Here is a 24,962-nt window from a genome sequence, read left to right on the forward strand (position 1 = left end):
ACAAAAACGGTCTCCTTGTTTTAATAAGGATCGTTTTGACATTAGTGACTCTACATGTTTACGGAGACCGTCTGGGATTGATGAAGATCGCTGAAACGCATTAATCCACAACTATCCACGTCAGTGTACTCGATAACTGCAAATGTAATGAAATGTAATGCTTTCACCATTGTGAGACATTTCATACAATCGTGTGAATGAGCATGCACTAAGCCAAAATCACAAAAATCGGAGGGTGGCCATGTCTGCATCTCTGCTTGCTTGTCATCAGCTGACACATACAGCACACCCATCATTCCTATTCTGTATCGTTACTGGTAGCGAGAATGACGCCTTTATAATGACGCAAGGAAAAGAAAATAATGATTGAGCCCAAACAAAGCAGCAACTCAACGTACAAAGACCTGCGCGAATCCGCAAAACATTATGTTATGCATCTGTTGGAACAGCGACGGCGTGATGTACTACGAATTGCTTCCTCGAAGTCAAACCATCACTGCTGATTGAAACGTCTTGCAGACGCAGTCTGAGAACAGCGATCAAGAAGACCGCTTGAAGTGATGGTACTCCATGATAACGTCCGCCCGCATTCTGCCAGACTGACAAAAAACCCTATACCGTAGTTGTATTGGGAAGTCGTTTTCCACCCACCTTATTCACCTGATCTCACACCATCAGATTTTCACCTTTTCCGCTCTCTATCGAACAACCTTCAAGGAACTTCCTCTCCGGATGAAAATGTGCTCCTAACATGGCTCTAAGAGTTCTTCGCCTGAAAACTACTGTATGTGATTTCTACAATCGCGAAAGCGAAATGTTACACAGCGGCGCTGACAGACTGTTGTAAAGAGTGAAGGAGAATGTATTATTGTTGACTAAAGTCTGCATTATATGTATCTGTTGCGTTTATTAAACTTATGGGAAAACGCAACGAACTTCTCGCACTAACCAGTTACTACTACTACCACTACGTCTACTATTGATACAAATATTAGCACCCCCAGTTACTGCTGCCATTATCATATTATTATGTTAAATCAACAACTCCTACGAAAATACATGTACTGGTTCAATTATAGTAATATGTTCCTACTACAATTACTGTCAGTAATGTCTTGCTCGCTGAACTTAGAGCATAGTTAAGTAATATATTGACTCGTTCAGTGCACTCATTTCTCCTCACTGTAGTATGAAGTACACACACACTCTATGGTTATTCGTTGTATTTAGTGTCACTGAGTTCATTGTTCTTTCTGTATATGATCGACCATCTTGTCAGATCTAGCAATAACTTGAAGTATTCACATCGCAAGGAGACGGATCAAAACGGATCACTTGTATTTACATTAAGAACCGTCGATTCATATCGGACCCGTCTCTTTTCACTGTTCTGTCACTGAGCTAAGCCATCCTGACGTAATCGTGTTTCTTTTTCTTTCCTTGGAACTGTCTACCGGTTTTTCTAGTACAGTAGTTCGTGACTTGATCACCCTTCTTTCCCTTATCTAGATTCGTTTCCTGCGTAGATTCATGCTTGAGGATGTTAGCACAGTAGAAAATATGGAACGATAATGCACCGATGCTTTCTACGGAGCAGGATGCTAACGTTTGAGATGATCTTGTGGTCAGGAGGTTAAAACAGTCGTTTCTCGACGGCCACTAGACTATTCCTGAGCGGCCTAACGAATTGACGTATTTTTTATACTAGTAATAATTGCAATAACAATAATTCCACGAGGCTCAACCGTCTTGCGCAATTCTTTCAATTGAACCACGCTTCTGCGACTTGCATAACCCTAACCTACCCCAGTAACCCTACCAGAGAAAGGGGGCCTACCGTTAAACGTGTGAACCAAACTACTTATAGTTTCTAGCGGATGTTTACATAATTGAGAGATGAAGACTAGGTTGGAGGAAGACTGAAATATTACGTAAACCAGCCGGGATTCGATCTCGCTACCTTTCGTTTTCCAGGACGCGTTTAGACTCACATTCGGGAGGACGGCAATTAAAATCCCGCTCCTCTACGGTCACCCAGATTAAAGTTTTCCGTGGTTTTCCAAAATCGCTTCAGGAACGTGCCAGGATATTTCCTTTGAAAAGAACACAACCGATTTCCTTCCGCATCCGAGCTTCTGCTCCGTCTCTAATGGCCTCATTGTTGACGGAGAGTAACCAAAACGCCCCTTCTGTACTTCTGCGAACGCTTTCCACTTGCTGTTGCCCTCTTGTGGTTTTCTTCGTCATTGCCAAACGGGCGAAAATAAGACGCGAGGTAAGACGTAATACATTAATATCATGTCACTCGGATCACCGAAACAAGCACTTCATCAGAGTCGCGTTTTCGAATTACGCTCTAAATAGAAATCCACGGAAAACGTCGAAAGTAAATGTGAATTTGCAAAAAGAAATACAGTCGCAGGTCTCTCAAAGTCTGCGGAAATAATTTGGGAAATATGCCGCACCAGTGAGAAAGGATAGTGCTGGGTCACAGCAAAGAGTCGCAGCTATAAGTTTATCGTAGGAACCGATGCAAGACAAACATCACTTTTGACATATTAGCATTTAACTAAACAAGGACTTTATATAACATTTTACTAATGACTACATATCTATTGCACTATTATTTTTGGTCATCAGTCTGAAGACAGGTTAGGTGTGGCCCGCCACGAATTTCTCACCTGCGTTAACCTCTTCATCCCACAACGGGAGGCTATGACGTTGGGATCACGGATTTACTTCAATCTTTGTGCTCCTTTAGTAGGTCTTTAAAACAATGTAACGTGGAAGTACTAAAGTGCAATACTCTGGCAATTCCGAGAAAATCGCGAGAGAAGTTTTGCGCGTCTATTATGTTAGTGATATATCTGTGCGAAGTTGCCGGCCGTAAGAAGTCATTGTGGTCAAGGCTGCCCTCTGTAATAAAAAAGTGAGTGTTTGGGCTAGAACGGGTGTGATGGGACGTCCGCCCAGAGCAATTACAACGAACAATAACGAATAAAATGAGAATAATAAAAAAAGTCGCCAGCGTTCGCACTTTGCAAGAGGGTCATGAACGAGACGACTGTTCGAATCCTGGTGACAGTTGTTCTTAATCTATCTTTTTTTCATCGCAGGTCACGTTATTTAATTTATGTGACATTTGAGAGACACTATAATGAAAAAAACCACGTGTATTTTCATGAAGTTGTAATAAATTTCATATTTTATTTGGGTATTTACTATTTGTAATTAAATTTTAAAGGGCGAGGGGCAGGCTTGGAAAGCCCAAGCCAAGCCTCAATAAGTGCTGATGCGAATGACGTTATTCAGAATCAGTAATGCACTAAGTCACAATGTGCCAGACCACAAGAGTACTGTACAATTTACTCGTCGGATGAAATCTTGACGCTACACGTTGCAGGATAGTATGCCATACAAACATGAAAAACATAAATTGAAACTTCGTGAAATACAAGTGTTTTTTTTCATTATATTACTTCTCAAATGTCGTATAAATTAAATAATAATACTAGTGATGAAAAGAAATAGATTAATAATTAAGTTTGAGCGGTGGTCGAACTGTCGCTTCATAGGCGTTCGTCTTACGAAGCTCGAACGCTAATCACATAAGCCACATAATAGATGCGTAAAACTTCTCTTGCGATTTTCTCGGAACTGATAGAGAAGTGCATCTTAACTACTTGTACATTATGTTGATTTAATGGCCTACTAAAGGTATACAAAGTTTGAAGTAAATCTGTGATCCCAACTTCGTGGCCTCCCCTTGTCAGACCAGCACTTCCATGTACTCATTTATTTAAACAATGGGTAATCCAGTATGGGATAATGGCAATATTATGAAAATGATAGAAGGTTACTCACCACATAGTGGAGATGTTGAGTCACAGACACTAACCAGAAAAAAAGACTGCTAAACAAGTAAGCTTTCGGCCAAAAAGACTTCTTCTGAAATGTACAACATACATACGTTCACGCAAACACAACTCATACACACAAGACCACTGTTGTTGGATATATTCCTATCTCTGTACCGTACAGAATTTATCCTCCACGGCTCACTCAAGTATCAGGGAAGGTATCCTTGACCATGCATCACTAGAGGAATTAAAGAATCTTCTGAAAGGAAAGGGGTATGTAACTGTTGGCAAGAACAAATAGAGATGCAGCAGTAGTTGCAAACTACAAAAACTACTCAAAACTACTAAGAAAGGCTAATAGAATGTCAAGTAACAAGCATATGACAGAAATCAGTAAGTCCAACAACAGACTTAAAGCTATATGGAATGTAGTAAAACGAGAGACTGGACAACCAGCTACAGAACAGGATAACATTACTACTGAACTGAATGGAAGAGCTATGAATGATGAGTCACAGGTAGCAAGAGCATTTAATAATCATTTCTTAAATATAGTAAACAGCATAGGGACGAACAGTTCAAGAGAAAAATCACTACAGTATGTTGAAAAATTAACTCTCATAAAATTTAGTCATATGAAAGTATCCCCAACTTGTCCTACTGAAGTTAAGAACATTATACACTGAAAAACCAAAGAACTGGTACACCTGTCTAATATCGTGCAGGGCTCCCCCGTGCACGTAGAAGTGCAGCAACACGACGTGGCATGGACTCGACTAATGTCTGAAGTAGTGCTGGAGGGCAATGACACCATGAACCCTACAGCGTTGTCCATAAATCCCTAAGAGTACGAGGGGTTGGAGATCTCTTCTGAACTCTGTAGCAATTCTGGAGGTGTGGGGTGTCGCATTGTCCTGGAATTGCGCAAGTCCGTCCGAATGCACAATCGACGTAACGGATGCTGTCAGAGTTGTATATAGACGAATCAGGGGTCCCATGTCACTCCAAATGTTCAAATGTGTGTGAAATCTTATGGGATTTAACTGCTAAGGTCATCAGTCCCTAAGCTTACACACTACTTAACCTAAATTATCCTAAGGACAAACAAACACACCCATGCCCGAGGGAGGACTCGAACCTCCGCCGGGACCATATCACTCCAACTGCACACGCCCCACCCCATTACAGAGCCTCCACCACCTTGAACAGTCCTCTGCTGACAGGCAGGGTCCATGGATTCATGATGTCCTCTCCGTATCCTAATACGTCCATCTGCTCGATTCAATTTGAAACGAGACTCGTCCGATCAGTCATCAACAGTCCAATGTCGATGTTGACGGGCCCAGGTGAGGCGTAAACGTTTTGTGTCGTGCAGCCATCAAGGGTACACGATTGGGCCTTAGGCTCCAAAAGCCAATATCGATGATGTTTCGTTGAATAGTTCGCACGCTGATACTTGATGACCCAGCTCTGAAATTTGCAGCAATTTGCGGATAGGTTGCACTTCTGTCACGTTGAATGATTCTCTTCAATCGTCGTTAATCCCGTTCTTGCAAGATCTTTTTCCGGCAGCAGCGATGTTGGAGATTTGAACTTTTACCGGATTCCTGATATTCACGGTACATTCGTGAAATGGTCGCACGGGAAAATCCCCACTTCATCGCTACCTCGGAGATACTGTGTCCCATCGCTCGTGCGCCAACTATAACACCACGTTCAAACTCACTTAAACCTTGATATCCTGCCTTTGTAGCAGCAGTTTCCGGTCTAACAATTGCACCAGATACTTGTTGTCTTATATAGGCGTTGCCGACCGCAGCGCCGTATTCTGCCTGTTTACGTATCTGTGTTTGAATACGCATGCCTATACTAGATTCTTTAGCGCTTCAGAGTGTGATATCGATATTGTAACGTTGACTCACTGGGAATGACTGGTTAGATGTGAGAGAGGGCGTAATGGCTGTAATGGCCAGGTGAGTACATCTCTAAATAAAATAAATATTTCGGTGGCATACGCTTTTTTGTATTATACCACGAAATTGTGTTACCACTTAAATGTACCAGTGCTCAGCGTCCACAGTTGGCGGCGTCCTCAGGCAACTGCTGTGTATACTGCTGGTGGATGACGACTGTGCTGTGGTGCAGGTGTCGGTGCAGTCGGTGCGCGTGCTGTACATGGAGGACGACGGCGGCGGCGTGCTGACGGACTCGGTGAGCCGCGCGCAGAAGGACGCTCTGCGCAGGGCAGTCGCCTGGCTGGACTCCGTGAGGGACCGCCCGGCCCAGCAGGTGCGTCACCACATATTCTTTGTTCACGACGTCGTGTCGTGTCCCTGGCCTCTCTACTTCCGAATTAAGTGAAGTCGGTCGACTTCGGACCACGAATGTTTTGTGATAGCCACAGCCAACATCAGCGAGCTAAAATAAGCACATGTGCGTGCACTATCTAGAAAGAAGCGACTGTCTTGCTGTGGTGTGCCAAACCAGTAAGCGTGTGTGGTGTCATCACTGCGTGAGGTAAGCGCAGCATTTGCCCCCCCCCCCCTCCCTCCCTCGTCCACACACACACACACACACACACACACACACACACACACACACACACACACACACACTCCCACACACACACACACACACCACAAGAGCAACGAAGGTCCAATGACGGATGCACTCCACACGAAGCAGTATTTGGATGATGGGAAGTTATTGATGCCTCAAGTCGGTTGCTCTGACTTCGACCAGTAAAGTGGTCCTGCCAGTAAGGTGCCATAAGGTCATCGCATTGAACGGAGATTATGTTGAAAACCGGGGTTTTGTAGCCAAAATAATGGGGTTTAATGTGGTGTATTGAATTCCTGAATAAAACCAGTGTACTTTAGAAAAAAAAGTGTTGCATTACTTACTGAACGTACCTCGTAGAAACATTACAAATACACTGCTTTCTATAGAATTTAACAAGAAGTTAAACGGGTATTGTATCAAAACCAAAATTTAGTTACGCCATTATGCGCACTTAGTAGTGCTTCTGTGATCTAGTTATTAACTTAGTTATTGTAATTGTTTCACCAACTGAAATAAGTAAGGTCGCTGAGCACTTCCAGGTCCCAAATGGAGCTAAATTAAAAAAAAAAAAAAAGTACTACGTCGTCATGCAGCCCATCATCGACCCACCCACCCAGTCACACACACACACACACACACACACACACACACAGAGAGAGAGAGAGAGAAAGAGAGAGAGAGAGGGAGAGAGAGAGAGAGAGAGAGAGTCTATTGAAAGTGATATTAATCTATTAGTAAATTTATTATTTTAAGAAATACAACAATCAGACATTTTTATGTATTCTTATTTATTCCATTACGCGTGAGTACATAGTTAAAATATAGACAGCAACTGCATGCTGCAGCTCGCCTGTGCAAAATCAACAATTTTGTTCAGCTACTACACTTCGCGAGATGTATATTTGCGATATATTACCGGTTAAGTTGTGCTTGCTTTCTACTCAGTTACATGTTGTTCCAGTTTTCGCATTTAGAGATGTGGCAGAAATGTATCTTCACTTGTATCTCACACAAAAAACAGCGCAATGTCCACCGGAGTGCCGACTGACATCTTTGTTACATGAGAAGATCATTTCTATGGTCAAAGCTACATTTCACTTACAAATTGTCAATAAGGAGGTAGAATAAGGGAAAATTGCGTTACAGACTTACACGCTGCATATTGCTTTGCAGCCGGCGCCGCATTGTTGGTAAGCCCCAAAACACTGGCTGACTACTATTTAAAATTAGCATTGTTGTTTTAAATAGTTAATATTACAGCGCTACAACGAATAGCACAACGTTAGGAATGCATTTTCAGTTATTTTTCTAGTCTTAAAGGCATATTTGATTCAGTAATACGACGCATTTGACCTCGTTAATATAACTTTCCTTTTGTTACACGTTTCTAATAACCAAGAAACTAAGCACGTGATCTGAAAAGGTTCCTTTCGTTATCCAGCATTTTCTTCAATACAGAACTACGAAAATGATATTTCCGTGATTGGCGACTCCATGGCGTGTTGTGTGCACCACGACCAAAATAGTGGATAGAATTGGAAGGAAAATCAGCAATGGCCGTATTTTGTTGTTTTATTGTCAGCAACATATGGCCAACGCTGATTTTCCTTCCAATGATATTTCCTCTGTGTCCTCTTTCCGAAAAAGCTGGGAACATATTTTGCTACGTCCGGATGATTTGCAATATTCCCTTCTCACAGGGGTCTACCTGAGCGCTCTTCGATTGACAGGAAATAGAAAGTCTAATTACAGAATATTTTGAACATGGCTGCACTACAGCAACGGTTACAGAACAGCAGGTGTAGTAGACAGCCAACCAGTTGCAATAAATGGTAGTTTTCAAATAACCTTTACCATGGTTTCGACGGATTTCAACCAGTATATCTCAGAAGGACAAACCTGCATCCATCCAATGCGGTGACCAACTTACAAACAAAACGTCATGGACCCATATTACTTATCAGACAGGAACTACTCCCTACAAAAAGTGTAAGAATGTCACAAACAATATAATACATACCAACATAGGACAAGTAGTACTTATAAACTTCACTTCAGCAATCAGTCAGTAGAGCTATCTCCACATGACATTTGTCGTCAATGGTCTGAATGTCCATATGTAAAAGTTAAGATCAGTAGAATCAAAGACTTGTCACATCATTAAAACCGGCTTGTCAAATCAGCAAAACCAATCTCTTAAAATAACATGCTAAGTTAATAGCTACATCCCGACTGAGGGAGAATGGAGAGAGTGGATACGAGAGGAACAAATCCTGAGGCGCATGCGCCGATAAACATGTACGCTTGGCGGCCTAAACAGCTAATAACGGTAAGCACATTGAAATTACTAACAGAAATACACCATGCGAGTCGACAAGTATAGAATAGAATGTTGAAAAAGACAAATGCATATAATATACTACGAGGGTTGTCCGAAAAGTAATGCACCGCATTTTTTTCTTCAACAATTCCTTATTGAACATAATGCGAATTACATATACGAAAGAATAGAGTTTTATCTGCACATCATATTTTTTCATGTAATCTCCATCACTTTCTACGGCCATCCTCCTACCTGAAACAAGACTGAGTGTGACCTGGCGGTACCAATTCTTGTCCTGATGGCGGAGCCAGTACTTCACTGTGTGAATCAACTCCTCTTCGTCCTCAAAATGTCTTACACGACCGGCATCCTTTAATGGCCCAAACAAGTGTAACTCCGAGGGGGCTAGGTCAGAGCTGTAGGTTGGATAGGGTGTTCAGCAGACCTCAGACTTGTGTGGGGCCGAGCGGTATCGTGTTGCAGCAAAACATCTCCTGGGTTATTGTGGCGCCGAAGTAGTCAGAAGCGCGTCTTGAGTTTTGTTAATGCGTTGACATATGCTTCTGAATTAATGGTATTGCCTCTTGGCATCACTTCAGTGAGGATCACACCTTCACAGTCCTAGAGCATAATGACCAAGACCTTACCAGTGGAAACAGTTGCTTTGAATTTTTTCGTCTGCAGGAAGTTTCGACTGTTGTTTTACTTCGGGCTCTAAATGGTGAACATATGTTTCAGGTTTCATCACCTGTTACAGTCCGGGATAAAAAGGCCTCCCCCTCAGCTTCAAAACGTTGCAATAAATCAAGACAAATATTTTTTTGTGCGATTTATGATCCATCGATAGACACTTCGGGACCCATGTTGCACACACTTTTGAATACCAAAGAGTGTGGACAACTGCATCCACGCTTCCTTTACATGCAGCGCGAACTGCCGAGTCGAAATGCCTCTGTCCTCGCGAATGACATCATCAGCTCGCTGCAATATGTCAGGTGTGAAAGTCGTGGATGGTCTCCCCGAACGCTGCAAAATCGTAGAGCTCCGCCGAACCGCCTTCTGATCACCTCACCCTCCGTGCCTAGCAACTAACTGTATTTCTGTCGACACCAGATGCTCCATAGACTTTTCACAAGCGTTTGTGAATATTCCCACAGTTTCTTTCTCTGCAGAGAGAAATTCAATGACGCCACGTTGCTTGTAACGTACATCACCTACAGACACCGTTTTGAAACTGTCCTGCATCTACGCTATCTTGCCCATATTATTATATTGGTCAGACATTCAGAGCTGACAGGGAACGATGCAAAGAGCTTCTGTTAGGAAAGAAAGGAGCTTACATACATAACTCTACATTCGCTGAACATCTACTGATTGCCAACCACACACCGAAAAATTTGGAAGACACAGTTATTCTACGCACAGAAATCAAAGGGCGTAGGATGGACCTTTGGGAAGAATTAGAGATCTATAAACATCTTGAGCTCACAGATGGGAGTTTATTAAACAACCAGCTGCATGTCGCCTATAGACAAGTTGTCGATGGTTTCAAACCCATACTGTTCGCAAAAAAGTCTTCATACGACAATCGCCGTAGCGTTTGCGAGTAGTTCATTTCATCAGAGTTCTATTATACAATTTTTGTGTATACAGTTTCTTTTGTCAGTTTTATGTTGTACTAAGCTATTGATGCCAACCACTTCTGTTACGTTTGCCACTAATCGGATACCTATGGCCGGCCGAAGTGGCCGCGCGGTTCTGGCGCTGCAGTCTGGAACCGCGAGACCGCTACGGTCGCAGGTTCGAATCCTGCCTCGGGCATGGATGTGTGTGATGTCCTTCGGTTAGTTAGGTTTAACTAGTTCTAAGTTCTAGGGGACTAATGACCTCAGCAGTTGAGTCCCATAGTGCTCAGAGCCATTTGGATACCTATGAATTTTTGCTCTTTACTTGAAAGGTGGCTACACTGTGCCACTGCGCCAGAGAGTGCACCAAAGAGTACTATTAAGCCGCCTCCACAGTGCCTGTTTAGAGTTCGTGGCAGTCAGTGCTAGTAGAGAGCACAGTGTGTGTTAAGAGCTCGTGATTGTCGTGAAGTCGGAGTGAGATGTGGTAGTAAAGAGTGTTGCTCCTTGTCTTATGCAGTGATTTGATGGGAGAGATAGCAGATGTTATTGTAATGAGTGCATTTCGTCAATATATGAAGGTAAAATTTATAATGTTCCTTTATTAGTTGTGTATCTGAAATAATGTGTCACTACAGGTTCAGTCAACAAGCATCTGGCTTGTGTTCTTGGATTAGAGTGTAATTGTGATTTTTTTTGCGTAATTATAGTTTTTCTAAATTTCTTTTGTCACGTCAGTATAATTGGTATCAAAATTCTTGTCTTGTTGGAAAAGAACCGTGCCAGATGTGGACGTTGAGTCACACTCCCACATACAGAACAGTTACTCTTGTGCTCATTGGTTTCGTAGATTTTTATAGTTGCTGGGGTCTTAATTAATTAACTGTGTTTACGAAAATTTTCTTACATTGTTCTTTGCAGTCAGATTGCGTAATAATACTAGTCAGGGCCAACCGATTACGAGACTTACGTAATCGGACATACTAAAACTAAAAATATTTTCAAATTAATTTAAAGAAGCCCCCATGCACGTGGCGACCGCTGCTTCGGATCGTCCCTTGGATTCTTCTGATTGTGAAAATTGTAGACTGTAGTATTGTTGTAGTAATTTGTAGTATAGTAATTGTAGTCTATTTTGCATGTGTAGATTTGGTAATTGGCATTCTTCTAATGATATTTTTCAAAATTTAATTTTTATTGCCTTGTATACGCGTTTGACAATCTTGTGCAATTATTTCAATTGTTCGATTGATCGTGTTTGAGGGAGACATTGCGTGTGAATAGTATTGTTGGAGATAAGGGGTCATTGTGTGTGATTTTCGTACAGTGACGAATCTTTCGTATATTTTGTAAATGATTACGCGATCAATGAAAAAGGCAAAAATGATGAATAGTGAGAATGACGAAATTGTTCACATGGCGAACTCGCCAACAGAGGAAAACAGTATGGTGGATAATGAGGTGGAAAACAATGTGATAAGTCGGGAAAATAGTCCGGAACCATTTCAAAATTTTTCTCAATCAGAAAATTCACAGAATACGAGATCAACGATAGAAGATTCTGGAATAGTATCGAACACAGATAGCTTTATAGCCATGCAGAAGGAAGCTGGTCTTGTGGGAAATGTGAGGGGTGAAAAGAATTTTGAAACAGTTACTATGGAGCAGTTGATGAGTGCTATATTAAATGTGGGATCACAGTTACGATCTGAATTAAAAACAGATATGGAAACACAAATGGGAACAATGGAAACACGGATGGGAACAATGGAAACTCGGTTAGGATCTGAATTAAAAACAGAGATAGGAACAATTAAAACAGAGATGAGAACTTTGGAAACACGGATAGATTCACGAATAGGGACATGTTTCAAAAATATGAAAGATGAATTAAAGAAAGAAATCAGGGAAGAAGTACAACCGATTCTGAATTCTCACAATAATAGATTAATTGCAGTAGAAATCAGACAAAGGGAACAGGATAGAGAACAGGAAGAAAGAGATCGCGTGATAGTACAGAATTTTTCAGAGTTAAATTTACAACGTGCAAAGGATAAGGAAGAAATATTTGAAAGAATCGAGGAATCCGTACCAAATGACAGAATAAATAATCTAACACGACAATATGAACAGTTAACTACCAAATGTGACAATACTGAAACCCGAGTCGCGACACTTACGGAAGACATAAATAAACAGAAAGAACAATTTGGTGACTTATCGGAAAGAGTGGAGGAAATTTCAGATAAACTGACAAATCTTAGTTTACATGTGGACAGAGATTCGGATGATACAGCTCCATTACCATTTGCAGAAACCGAAGAATACCAGAACATAAATAAGCATGTTGAAAATCAGGGAAAATTTAATGAACGCGTGAAAAGGGAATTTGAGGCATTACGAAAGCAAGTCAAGCAGATCGAAGGGGAAATTGTAGGAAAAGATAGCAGAAGAAATTTGGAATCACAGGTAGCAGAGGGGTTTGAAGAAAATAATTTGTTTCATTTACGGGATGCAACAAGAGAGCGCCAGGCGCGCGAACTTTACAATAATCGTCATTGTGACTGGGACAGACGCGGTAGGTCTTTGTCGCCACGGGGCGAAAGCTTTGATTATAAACACTTTTTGACTGTCCGGAAATTTAAGATCTTCCGCAATTCTAAGAATGACATACATCCATGCGCATGGCTAGATCAATTTATGTACGCACTTCCACCAAATTGGCCACTAAGTCATAAACTGGAATTTATGTGTGGATATTTAGAAAACGAACCGGCGACGCGGATGCGCGCACTCATTAGAGATTGTAATAATTTGAATGATTTTTATCATGCATTTCTATCGGCATATTGGTCCGAAAACACGCAAGACAGAGTCAAACACAGTCTTATTATGCAGCGTAATTTCAAACAGTCTGAGTTCCGCACGCCGGCAGAGTACTTTGAAGACATGATTCGAAAGAATCAGTTCCTTTCCAACCCTTACAGCCCGACTGAATTAATTCGCATTTGTTTAACTAAGCTGCCACAATCCATAAGACAAATTGCTTTAGCCGGAAGATGTAAAGACGACATTGAGACTTTTAAGACTTTGCTACAAGAACTCGAGTATGACAACGACGACGGGACTTCTTGTAACTTTTTCAGTAACAGTATTTACAATAGATTTCCAGAGAAAAGAGATAGTAATCGGAACGGGCGTTATGTGAGTAATTTTGAGAACGATAGACGTAACAGACAGGACAATAGATACCAGCCCTATGACAATAACAGACGTTCTAACAGAAATTATACAGACAATAGCGGTAATTCGTACCGGAATGATCAATCATACGGGAACAGTAATCGGTATCATCAGGACAGAAATTAGTCATACAGAAATAGAAATTCTTATTACAGAAATAATCAGGGTAGTAGATACGACAATAATTTCAGAAATGACAGTCGAAATTACACAAGAAGTAGTTATGCAGACAGACAGGAAAACAGAAATTTTAATAACAGACACAGCCAAGAATTTGCATCCAACCGACAGGAGGGACCTAATTGGCATCCTCCACGTGACAGAACTTCAGAGAGACAAGTGCAAATCGTAGAAATTGATCCGCGAAATGACGCGAATACTCAAAGACGTGACGCAAACAATCGACAATGACTTGTAGCTTCGGCTTCTGGCAGCAATATAGACGGTTCAGAAAGTAATGACACTCCGACTTTACACTACGTACGCCTGGAAGACATGAGAGACATTTTGTTAGATGAAAAGGAAAATAATGTAGACGCATTTTTACATCCTGTTATTGAAGTATGTGTGGGTAAGAATAAGTTCACTGCAGTTTTAGATTCTGGGAGCCCATTGAATGTCATTAGTGAATCAGTTTTTCGTATATGTGGAAGAACTATTGCCTGTCCTGTGTTACCTATTTCTAAAACTATAATTCGAGGTGCGATTTCTGGAAAAAGTGTGGAGGTCAGACAACAGACCAATTTAAATTTCGTTTGTCAAGGATACGAATTTTCTGCTAATTTTATTATTGTTCCATTACTCAGTACACAAATTATTTTAGGTATGGAGTTTCTTAACGCACATAAGGCAATTTTGAACTTTAAAGAAGGAAGTGTAAATTTGACTGTTGCTGGAATGCCGAAATGTCTAAAATTCTTCGAGTGTTTAACAAGATCTGAGTCAGATACAAAATGTTTAAGGTTTCTTACTTCTGATGTTTTCGTTGAGCATTATGACGACAATGTGTTTATTCATGATAATGACAATAGATACAGAGACGCGATGGATGAGATAATTAATAGCGAAGAGTTAATTAAAGAGAAGGTTAAGAAAGCTGAAGTGCCAGATGACGTTGCAAGAGAAGAGCTGCACCACATTTTGACTTCACATGCTACAGTGTTTAGTCATCACACAGGAACTATACAAGGCCTACAATATTTATTTAAAGTGAAAGAACACACACCATTTCGCGGGAAAACGTACGCTATTCCTTTGGCTTACAGAGACAAGGTTAAGAATGAAGTTCAGTACATGTTAGATCAGGGCATTATTGAGCCTGCAGTCAGTCCTTATACTAGCCCATTACACGTTGTTCTTAAAAAGGATGGATCAATTCGTCTGATTCTGGATTCCAGACAGATAAACAATATCATTATTCCTGAAACTGACCGCCCACAAAATTTAGATGAACTTCTTCAACATTTTCATGGAATTAAAGTTTTGTCCACGATTGACATGCGCGCAAGTTTTTGGCAAATAGAACTCCACCCTGATTGTAGAAAATATACTGCCTTTTTAGCTTTTGGTAACTGTTACCAATTTCGGAAATTACCGTTTGGACTTACTGTATCTTCAGCAGCATTCATTCGTAGCTTAAATGAAATTTTACCTGTTTATCTTCGTGACAATATTACTTCTTATGTTGACGACATTCTTATCGCTAAACGTTCTTGGAGTGAGCACAACAAAATTTTGGACTCATTATTACGTATCTTTGCAAAAGTTGGCATGACAGTGAACTTGGAAAAATCTGAATTTGGTCGTTCTCAGGTGAAATTTCTCGGCCACATTATTTCTACAGAAGGTATTCTCCCTGATCCAGAGAAACTAGATGCTATTCGTAATTATGCTGTTCCTACTACAAAACGTGATGTTCGTAGTTTCCTTGGTGTCTGTAATTTTCTTAGACGCTTTGTTAGATTGGACGATTTGGCCACACCTCGTTTATGTGAACTATCCGGAAAGAAATCTAATTGGTGTTGGGATGAGGAAGCTCAGTCAGAATTTGAACAGCTTCGTGATGCTTTAGTTGCTGCTCCACTTCTTTCACATCCGGATTTATCTAAAGAATTTTGTTTGGCGACGGACTCATCATACAAAGGCCTAGGTGCACATTTATTTCAAGAGATAGAAGAAAACGGCGTTGTAGTACAGAAGACTATTGCATTTGGAAGTCGTGTTCTTTCTAAATCCGAAAAGAATTATTCGATTACGGAACTTGAAGCTTTGGCTGTTGTTTGGGCTTTTACAAAATTTCGGACATTTTTGTTTGGCAGACATACTAAGGTTTACACCGATCATCGAGCTCTGGAATTTCTTATGTCAACAAAATTAACTCACGGCAGATTGTCACGATGGGCGTTGTACCTACAGGAATTTGACTTTAGTATTGTTTACATACAGGGTTCTTCTAATATTGTTGCCGATGCTTTATCACGTGCACCTATGGGTTTGAAACAAAGTGCTGAAGAGGACTACAAGGAAAACAATTATGGTTTGATGTATATTCAAGGTGTTGCGTTTGAGAACTTTATTTCGTCTTCGCTCCAGGACATCGCTAAGGAGCAAAATAAGGATCCAATCTGGAAGGACATTAAGGAGAAGTGGAGGAGAAAGGAAAGCGTAGCGATTAGACAGCATTATTTAGTTCGCAATGACATTCTTTTTAAACGAAAATCGGTCGACAGCTCTGTTTGGCTAGTTTGTATTCCTGATGAGTGGGTCAATAAATTGATTTGGTATACGCATCTCAGTTATGCACACTTTGGTCCCCGAAAATGCTTTCATAAATTACGAGAAAATTGTTACTTCAGTAATATGGAAAAACGTATCCGATCTGTTCTTGCCAAATGCAAATTATGTCAAATGGCTAAGCCTCCAACGATTTCTCACAGAGCACCGTTGTTTCCCATCATTCCAGCGAAATTAAAGGAGATGGCTGCAGTCGATTTGTTCGGTCCAGTGGTTCGTTCTACTAATGGTTTTGCGTACATTTTCGTAGCAGTGGAACTGACATCAAAATATGTGTGTTTTACACCTTTACGCAAAGCAACAGCTCGTTCAGTATCTAACGCTTTCATCAAACATTTTCTTAAAGAAGTTGGTCATGTTGACAAGGTTATATCAGATAATGGATCACAGTTTCGCTCTAAAATTTGGCTTCGTACTCTACACCGTCGTAAAATTAAACCAATCTTCATTTCACTTTTTCACCCTCAATCTAACGCTTCAGAGAGATGGATGAAGGAAATCAATAAATTGTGCCGTCTTTATTGTCATCAGAATCACAGAACTTGGGATCAGTATCTTCATATTTTTCAAAACATTCTGAATGAACTTCCTAATGACTCAACTTCTTTACCGCCTCTATTGATATTAAAAAATAAAGTACCAACAAATCGCATTTCTGAAATCGTTCCTTTTCCGCCTTCACGGAAACTGCGGCATTCTGAAGTTGTCAACCTGGCTCTACGAAATATTGCATCTGCGGCTGCTAGAAGAGAGAAATCAGCTAGACGTCCTGGTCGTTCAAAAATCTTGTCAGTTGGTCAAAAGGTGTTAGTTAAGTCTCACCGTTTGTCTCATAAAGGAAAAGGCTTGTGTCGCAAATTTTTTCTGCTTTATAACGGTCCATATAGAATTCGTAAAATTATTCATGATAACACTGTTGAAGTAGAAACTCTTAAATCACGACGCTCTAAAGGAATACATCATATATCAAACGTAAAAATTTTTGTGGAATGACATACTTGTGAGAAACTAACAACTACATGTAAACATGCGGAGAGTACAAGGATACCGCGCTGTGTTTTGGCGGCGGCACATACTCAAAGCAACAGTCAAGTCTGCGCGCCGCACAAGGCAGTCGTTGACCGCAAACAATTGCTTCCTACGTCACGCGCCTACAGCTGATCGAGCGCTCAGTGCGAATGCACTGACAGCCGTAAACAAACACACAGTCTAATTTCTCCGACTAAATTCAGTATAAGCTATAAGGACTTGTTGAATTGTGTTATTAACATTCAGTATTTTGCAGGATACGGTTGTATAAAATATTTAAGACCTTCAGGTAAATTCTGTGCGTGTCCGACGTTAAGACGACTTGCTATCGAGAAAATTTCAGGAAGAATGTAATTTCGAAGAAGAAAGTAATAAACTAAAAAAAAAAAAGGTAACTATTAATTGAGTTCATTTTACAGGTAACCTCTTTCCACTTAGGTACGTACTTTAGACGTAATTTGCTGCTCGCGATTACGTGATTCATACTTTGTGCTAATTTCATGTTCTATGAATTTACTTGTGAAGCGACATGCTTGTATACATTTACTGATTTTGACAATTATTGATTAATGAACTGGGTTGTAACTTGTATATATTATGCATCGCTTGGCTGCACTGCTTTTTCACTGATGTCATATTTTTTAATTATGTGCCTGCTGTGCTTATTTATTTAAATTGTAATGGTAACCTGATTTATTGTGCTGGTGTGTTTAGGTATGTAAGTTATACTTTGTCATTTATCTGCTTGCGCCTTCATGTTTACTTATTAAGATTACATATGAACATTTATTTGCGTATGCAGATATAATGATAATGACCTGTTTATTACGTAAGATATATGTTTGCTGCTTTTTGTATGGATTGCATATTTACACATTTCTGTTTTGTTGCCATAACTGCTCTTTAATTTGGTATATAGAAATGCTGATGTACAGTGTATAAACATAGAGTTTAGGTCACACTATGGTATTAATTATAGATTGTTCGCTTGGCAGAGCCTCGTTGTAGGAATTGTGCTGCATCCACTTGTTGACTGGTATATTTACTCGCTATTGCAAGTTTTGCTTACGCTCAGTGTCTTACATTTTTAAGATAAAAAAAATTAACTGCTATCATTCGACGAACGACATTAGTACAAGAAAGTCATAGAAGTCACATGAGCTGAGGTTTTATGGAAGCTGTATAGATTTATGCTAATAGGAAGGAAGCTAACGACATGACATACCAATACTAGGTTTAGACCATTGACAATTATTACACTGCATTTTTCGTGAGCAATTGAAATAGGAAGTGACACTTGACACAAAAAATACTCCACATGTTTGCTTCTGCTATGATTCTTGAAGTGGTGTACACACTGTGAAAGATTATGATCATTCACACTCCGTAATCGTACTTAATTACTGAGAGTTATTCAAACTAAGTCTGTTAGAGGTCAGGTATGCATTTCTTTTATTTAATAATGGACAAGGAACCAAAATGTATCTTATAATTTATAATGAGTAGAAAATTTGGGTCAGATGGATTACACAGAGGTTGTGTGTTGGCAATGTGTCTTCGGATTGTATGGGATGCTGAATTGAAGTTGCATTAGGATTTTATCTGTACTTGTTCGAGGAGACTGACGAGAGGAAAGAGTTGTTATGGAAGTGAAATGATATTGGTGCTGAGGTTTATATTTATCGATGTATTATTATAGGTATTGAGAGTATATGAAGTTGTTTGTGGACAAGAGGTAAGGTGATATTGGTGCTGAGGTTTACATTTATCGACGTATTATTGAGGTATTATTGAGATTATGTGATGCTGATAATTATTGGAGTTTTGGTGGATAAGAGGTAAAGTAAGCGAGGAGCATATTTTTTTTTGTTGGTCTTATGGAACAAGAGGATGAAGAGAGCAGACTAAAACACTAAAATAGAAGGAAGATAGTCTATACACACACTTTGTTATATCACTAAGCAGTATATACTTTTTTTTGAAGAGAGGAAGTAATTGCATATCGTGGCTCACTGACAGTTGTTCAACAACAGTACATTTTGATCTGGCTTGGCAAACATTCGTCTTGACATGATGACTATGACGTTGACTAACTATTATTGACTATTATACATTGCTGCCAGTACTACTTGTTACACATGATGAACATCAGATTTAGACAGAATTTCATTTACACAATTAACACTATTCAGTTACACAGTAGTACTTAATGTGGATGAGAGATGAGTGAGTGTGTTCTGTGTGTTTTCCTTTACTAATCCTAACCACCTATCTCCTAAATATTATTTTATTTGTTTGTAGTGGCTTGCACTGACACCCATAAATATTATAGGTTTACTGGTATTTGTGTATTGTAATAGTTAATAGGACAATTATCTGATATCATTTGTGTGTTTGTTATGATTTGTATGTTACTGTAAAAGCATTTGTATGTGTATTCAAACTATTGTTCATGCCTGAACTGTCTGATTAGTGAAGATAAATATTCTGAACTGTTACCTGCACTTTTCAACATGATGTGTGACATTTGGTCGTGTTTAATTTCTGCTGATGAACTGTGTGATCAGTGCTTGTGAATTTTGTGGAACTGCTTCGGCTGAGAGATGTCACTTGTTGGTGTCTGGACCTGCTCAACATTGCTGGGTGCAACTGATGGACTACTCCTACTGAAATAGTGTCACTTGTTGGTGTCTGCACCTCTGCAACTTTACTGGGTGCCACAGATGGAACTGCTTCTACTGAAATGAAGTCACTTGTTGCTGTCTGCACCTGCTCAACATTGCTGGGTGCAACTGATGGACTGCCTCTACTGAAATGATGTTACTACTTGTTGTTTGCACCTCCTTAACATTGCTGGGTGCAACTGATGAACTGTTTCTACTGAAATGAAGTCACTTGTTGCTGTCTGCACCTACTCAACATTGCTGGGTGCCACTGTTAGAACTGTTTCTACTGAAATGATGTTACTTTTTGCTGTCTGTACCTACTCAACATTACTGGGTGCAACTGATGGACTGCTTCTACTGAAATGGTGTCACTTGTTGGTGTCTGCACCTGCGCTCAACATTGCTGGGTGCAACTGATGGACTACTTCTACTGAAATAATGTCACTTGTTGTTGTCTGCACCTACTCAATATTGCTGGGTGCCACTGATGGACTGCTTCTACTGAAAAGATGTCCCCTGTTGCTGTGTGCACCTGATCAACATTGCTGATGCCACTAATGGACTGCTTCTACTGAAATGGTGTCACTTGTTGGTGTCTGCACCTGCTCTCAACATTGCTGGGTGCAACTGATGGACTGCTTCTACTGAAATGATGTCACTTGTTGGTGTCTGCACCTGCTCTCAACATTGCTGGGTGCAACTGATGGACTACTCCTACTGAAATGATATCACTTGTTGGTGTCTGCACCTGCGCTCAGCATTGCTGGGTGCAACTGATGGACTACTTCTACTGAAATAATGTCACTTGTTGTTGTCTGCACCTACTCAATATTGCTGGGTGCCACTGATGGACTGCTTCTACTGAAAAGATGTCCCCTGTTGCTGTGTGCACCTGATCAACATTGCTGATGCCACTAATGGACTGCTTCTACTGAAATGGTGTCACTTGTTGGTGTCTGCACCTGCTCTCAACATTGCTGGGTGCAACTGATGGACTGCTTCTACTGAAATGATGTCACTTGTTGGTGTCTGCACCTGCTCTCAACATTGCTGGGTGCAACTGATGGACTACTCCTACTGAAATGATATCACTTGTTGGTGTCTGCACCTGCTCTCAACATTGCTGGGTGCCTCTGATGGACTGCTTCTACTGAACTAATGTGACTTGTTGCTGTGTGTACCTCTGCAACTTTACTGGGTGCCACAGATGGAACTGCTTCTGCTGAAATGATGTCACTTGTTGGTGTCTGCACCTACTCAACATTGCTGGGTGCAACTGATGAACTGTTTCTACTGAAATGTAGTCACTTGTTGCTGTCTGCACCTACTCAACATTGCTGGGTGCTTCTGATGAACTGCTTCTACTGAACTAATGTTACTTGTTGCTGGGTGTACCTGCTAAACTTTACTGGGTGCAACTGATGGACTGCTTCTACTGAAAAGATGTCACCTGTTAGTGTCTTTTTTGTATAAACTAATCATTGAAAGCATTTTATGTGAACATTTGTATAAACTGATTTTTTGTATATTGTGTAAACTATTATGTAAAGCCACATGCATGAAAAGAAGTTGTATTGCTTACTGTATTTCATATATTAGGTTAGTAAAAGGTCAGTGCAAAGCCAAAATTTTTAACTAGTTATGTGATGTTTAGGTATTAATATTATCTTTTATTTTTGTTTGTATTTTTCTGGACGAATTTGGTGGTATTTTCACCACCAATGCTGGCAAAAATACCATCAAATTCTGGCCTGTGGAGGAAGGGCATATGAAAGGTGGCTACACTGTGCCACTGCGCCAGAGAGTGCGCCAAAGAGTACTATTAAGCCGCCTCCACAGTGCCTGTTTAGAGTTCGTGGCAGTCAGTGCTAGTAGAGAGCACAGTGTGTGTTAAGAGCTCGTGATTGTCGTGAAGTCGGAGTGAGATGTGGTAGTAAAGAGTGTTGCTCCTTGTCTTATGCAGTGATTTGATGGGAGAGATAGCAGATGTTATTGTAATGAGTGCATTTCGTCAATATATGAAGGTAAAATTTATAATGTTCCTTTATTAGTTGCGTATCTGAAATAATGTGTCACTACAGGTTCAGTCAACAAGCATCTGGCTTGTGTTCTTGGATTAGAGTGTAATTGTGATTTTTTTTGCGTAATTATAGTTTTTCTAAATTTCTTTTGTCACGTCAGTATAATTGGTATCAAAATTCTTGTCTTGTTGGAAAAGAACCGTGCCAGATGTGGACGTTGAGTCACACTCCCACATACAGAACAGTTACTCTTGTGCTCATTGGTTTCGTAGATTTTTATAGTTGCTGGGGTCTTAATTAATTAACTGTGTTTACGAAAATTTTCTTACATTGTTCTTTGCAGTCAGATTGCGTAATAATACTAGTCAGGGCCAACCGATTACGAGACTTACGTAATCGGACATACTAAAACTAAAAATATTTTCAAATTAATTTAAAGAAGCCCCCATGCATACTATCATTATGTTTAATAACCTGTTTATAAACTGACATTTTTACTTCACGTAAGATGATGTACCGGCGGTGACACTAATTTCATTGCTGTCATTATGCTTGTAATAACATACTTATATACAGACATCACTATTTCCGCACAATATGCTGGTAGTCCTATAATGGTCTTAACTTACGCTACGAGGATTGCCCAGAAAGTAATGCGCCGCATTTTTTTTCTCAGTGGAAAGCAATGCTACGAATGCAAAACGTTAGATATGTATTATTTTAAGTCTCCTGAGAGAACGTGCGAAGTTCCGTTATTTCCGACAGATAGCGTAGATGCAGGACAGTTTCAAAACGGTGCCTGTAGGTGATGCACATTACAAGCAACGTGGCGTCATTTAGTTTCTCTATGCAGAGAAAGAAACTGTGGAAATATTCACAAACGCTTGTGAAAGTCTATGGAGCATCTGGTGTCGACAGAAATACAGTTAGTTGGTAGGCACGGAGGGTGAGGTCATCAGAAGGCGGTTCGGTGGATCTCTACGATTTACCAGTGTTCGGGGAAACCATCCACGGCTGTCACACCTGACATATTGCAGCGAGCTGCTGTTGTCATTCGCGAGGCAGACGCATTTCGACTCGGCAGTTGGCGCTGCATCTGTCAATCAGCAAAGGAAGTGTGACAGCAATTACCCGCACTCTTGGATATTCAAAAGTGTGTGCAACGTGGGTCCCGCAGTGTCTAACGGTGGATCACAAATCGCACAAAAACATTTGTCTTGATTTATTGCAACGTTTTGAAGCTGAGGAGAAGGCCTTCTTGTCCTGGATTGTGACAGGTATGAAAATGAGCGTTTGGCGTCATTGGCCGGGAGGTCCCTGGCGGTGCTGGTCCGGCCGCCTTGGTGCAGGTTTTATTATATTCGACGCCACATTGAGCGACCTGCGCGCCGGATGCTGATGAAATGATAATGAAGACAACACAACACCCAGTCCGTGAGCGGAGAAAATCTCCGACCCAGCGGGGAATCGAACCCGGGCCCGTAGGACAGCAATCCGTCACGCTGAACCCTCAGCAATCGGTGTGGACGATTGTGACAGGTGATGAAACCTGGTATCACCATTTAGAGCCCGAAGTAAAACGACAGTCGATGGAATGGCGCCATTCCCACTCCCCAAAGAAGAATAAATTAAAGCAGCTGTTTTCGCCGTCAAGGACATGATCACCGTGTACCGGGACTGTGAAGGTGTCATTCTCGTTGATGTGATGCCAAGAGGCGGTACCATTAATTCAGAATCATATGTCAACGCATTAACCAAACTGAAGACGCGCTTCTGGCGACTTCGACGCCACAACAAAAAAATGGTTCAAATGGCTCTGAGCACTATGGCGCCACAACAACCCAGGAGATGTTTTGCTGCAACACGATAACACTCGGCTCCACTCAAGACTGAGGACTGCTGAACACATCGCAAAATAGGGTTGGACAGTGTTACCCCATGCAACCTACAGCCCTGACCTAGCCCTTTCGGAGCTCCACTTGTTTGGGGCATTATAGAATGCCATTCGTGGACGACATTTTGTTTCGCGCAGGAGGGAAGCCATAGAAAGGGATGGAAATTACGTGGAAAAATAGGATGTGTAGATAAAACAGTATTCTTTCATACGTGTGATTCTCATTATGTTCAATAAAGAATTGTTGAAGAAAAAATGTGGTGAATTACTGTCTGGGCAACCCTCGTAGATATTATATGCATTCTGTCAATAATTTCAATGTGCTTACGGTTATTAACTGCTTAAACCGCCAAGCGTACATGTTTATCGGCGCATGCGCCTCATGATTTGTTTTCCTGGTATCGACGCTCACCATTCTCCCTCAGTCGGCATGTCGCTATTAACATAGCATGTTATTTTAAGAGATTGGTTTTACTGATGTGACAAGCCCTTGATTCTACGTACCTTAACTTTTTCATTTGGACATTCAGACCGTTGCCATCACATTTCATGTGGAGATAGCTTTACTGATGATTGCTAATGTCAGGTTCGTAAGTACTACTTGGCGTATGCTGGTATGTATCATATTGTTTTTGACGTTCCTAAATTGTTGTAGAGAGTAGTTTCTGTTTGATATGTAACATGGTCCATGACGTTTTGATTGTAAGTTATGTTACCGCATTGGATGCAGGTTTGTCCTTCCGAGAAAGACTGATTTAAATCCGTCGAAACCATGGTAATGGTTATTTGAAAACAATCATTTAGTGCAACTAGTTGGCAGTTCTATTACACTTGCTGCTTACAGAAATAAAACCACTAAAGTAACTAGTGCAACTAAAAGTATTATACGTTATAGCAGTGTCTGTGTTGTTCAGAAGTGCGATGCAATGTTTCTTCGGACATACCT

At 40.6% G+C, this 24,962-nt stretch overlaps 1 protein-coding gene across 1 annotated transcript in view; it reads left to right on the plus strand.

The window, feature by feature from the left end:
• Window positions 1–24,962, plus strand: part of LOC124751482 (fatty-acid amide hydrolase 2-A-like) — a 249,336-nt gene that overhangs the window by 165,341 nt on the left and 59,033 nt on the right. Inside the window, exon 7 of the mRNA XM_047248989.1 lies at window positions 6,006–6,149. Coding sequence (XP_047104945.1) covers window positions 6,006–6,149 — 144 coding nt within the window. The remainder of the gene's footprint in view (window positions 1–6,005; window positions 6,150–24,962) is intronic.

This window comes from Schistocerca piceifrons, chromosome 1 (assembly GCF_021461385.2).
Source record: "Schistocerca piceifrons isolate TAMUIC-IGC-003096 chromosome 1, iqSchPice1.1, whole genome shotgun sequence".
NCBI classification, from domain to species: domain Eukaryota; kingdom Metazoa; phylum Arthropoda; class Insecta; order Orthoptera; family Acrididae; genus Schistocerca; species Schistocerca piceifrons.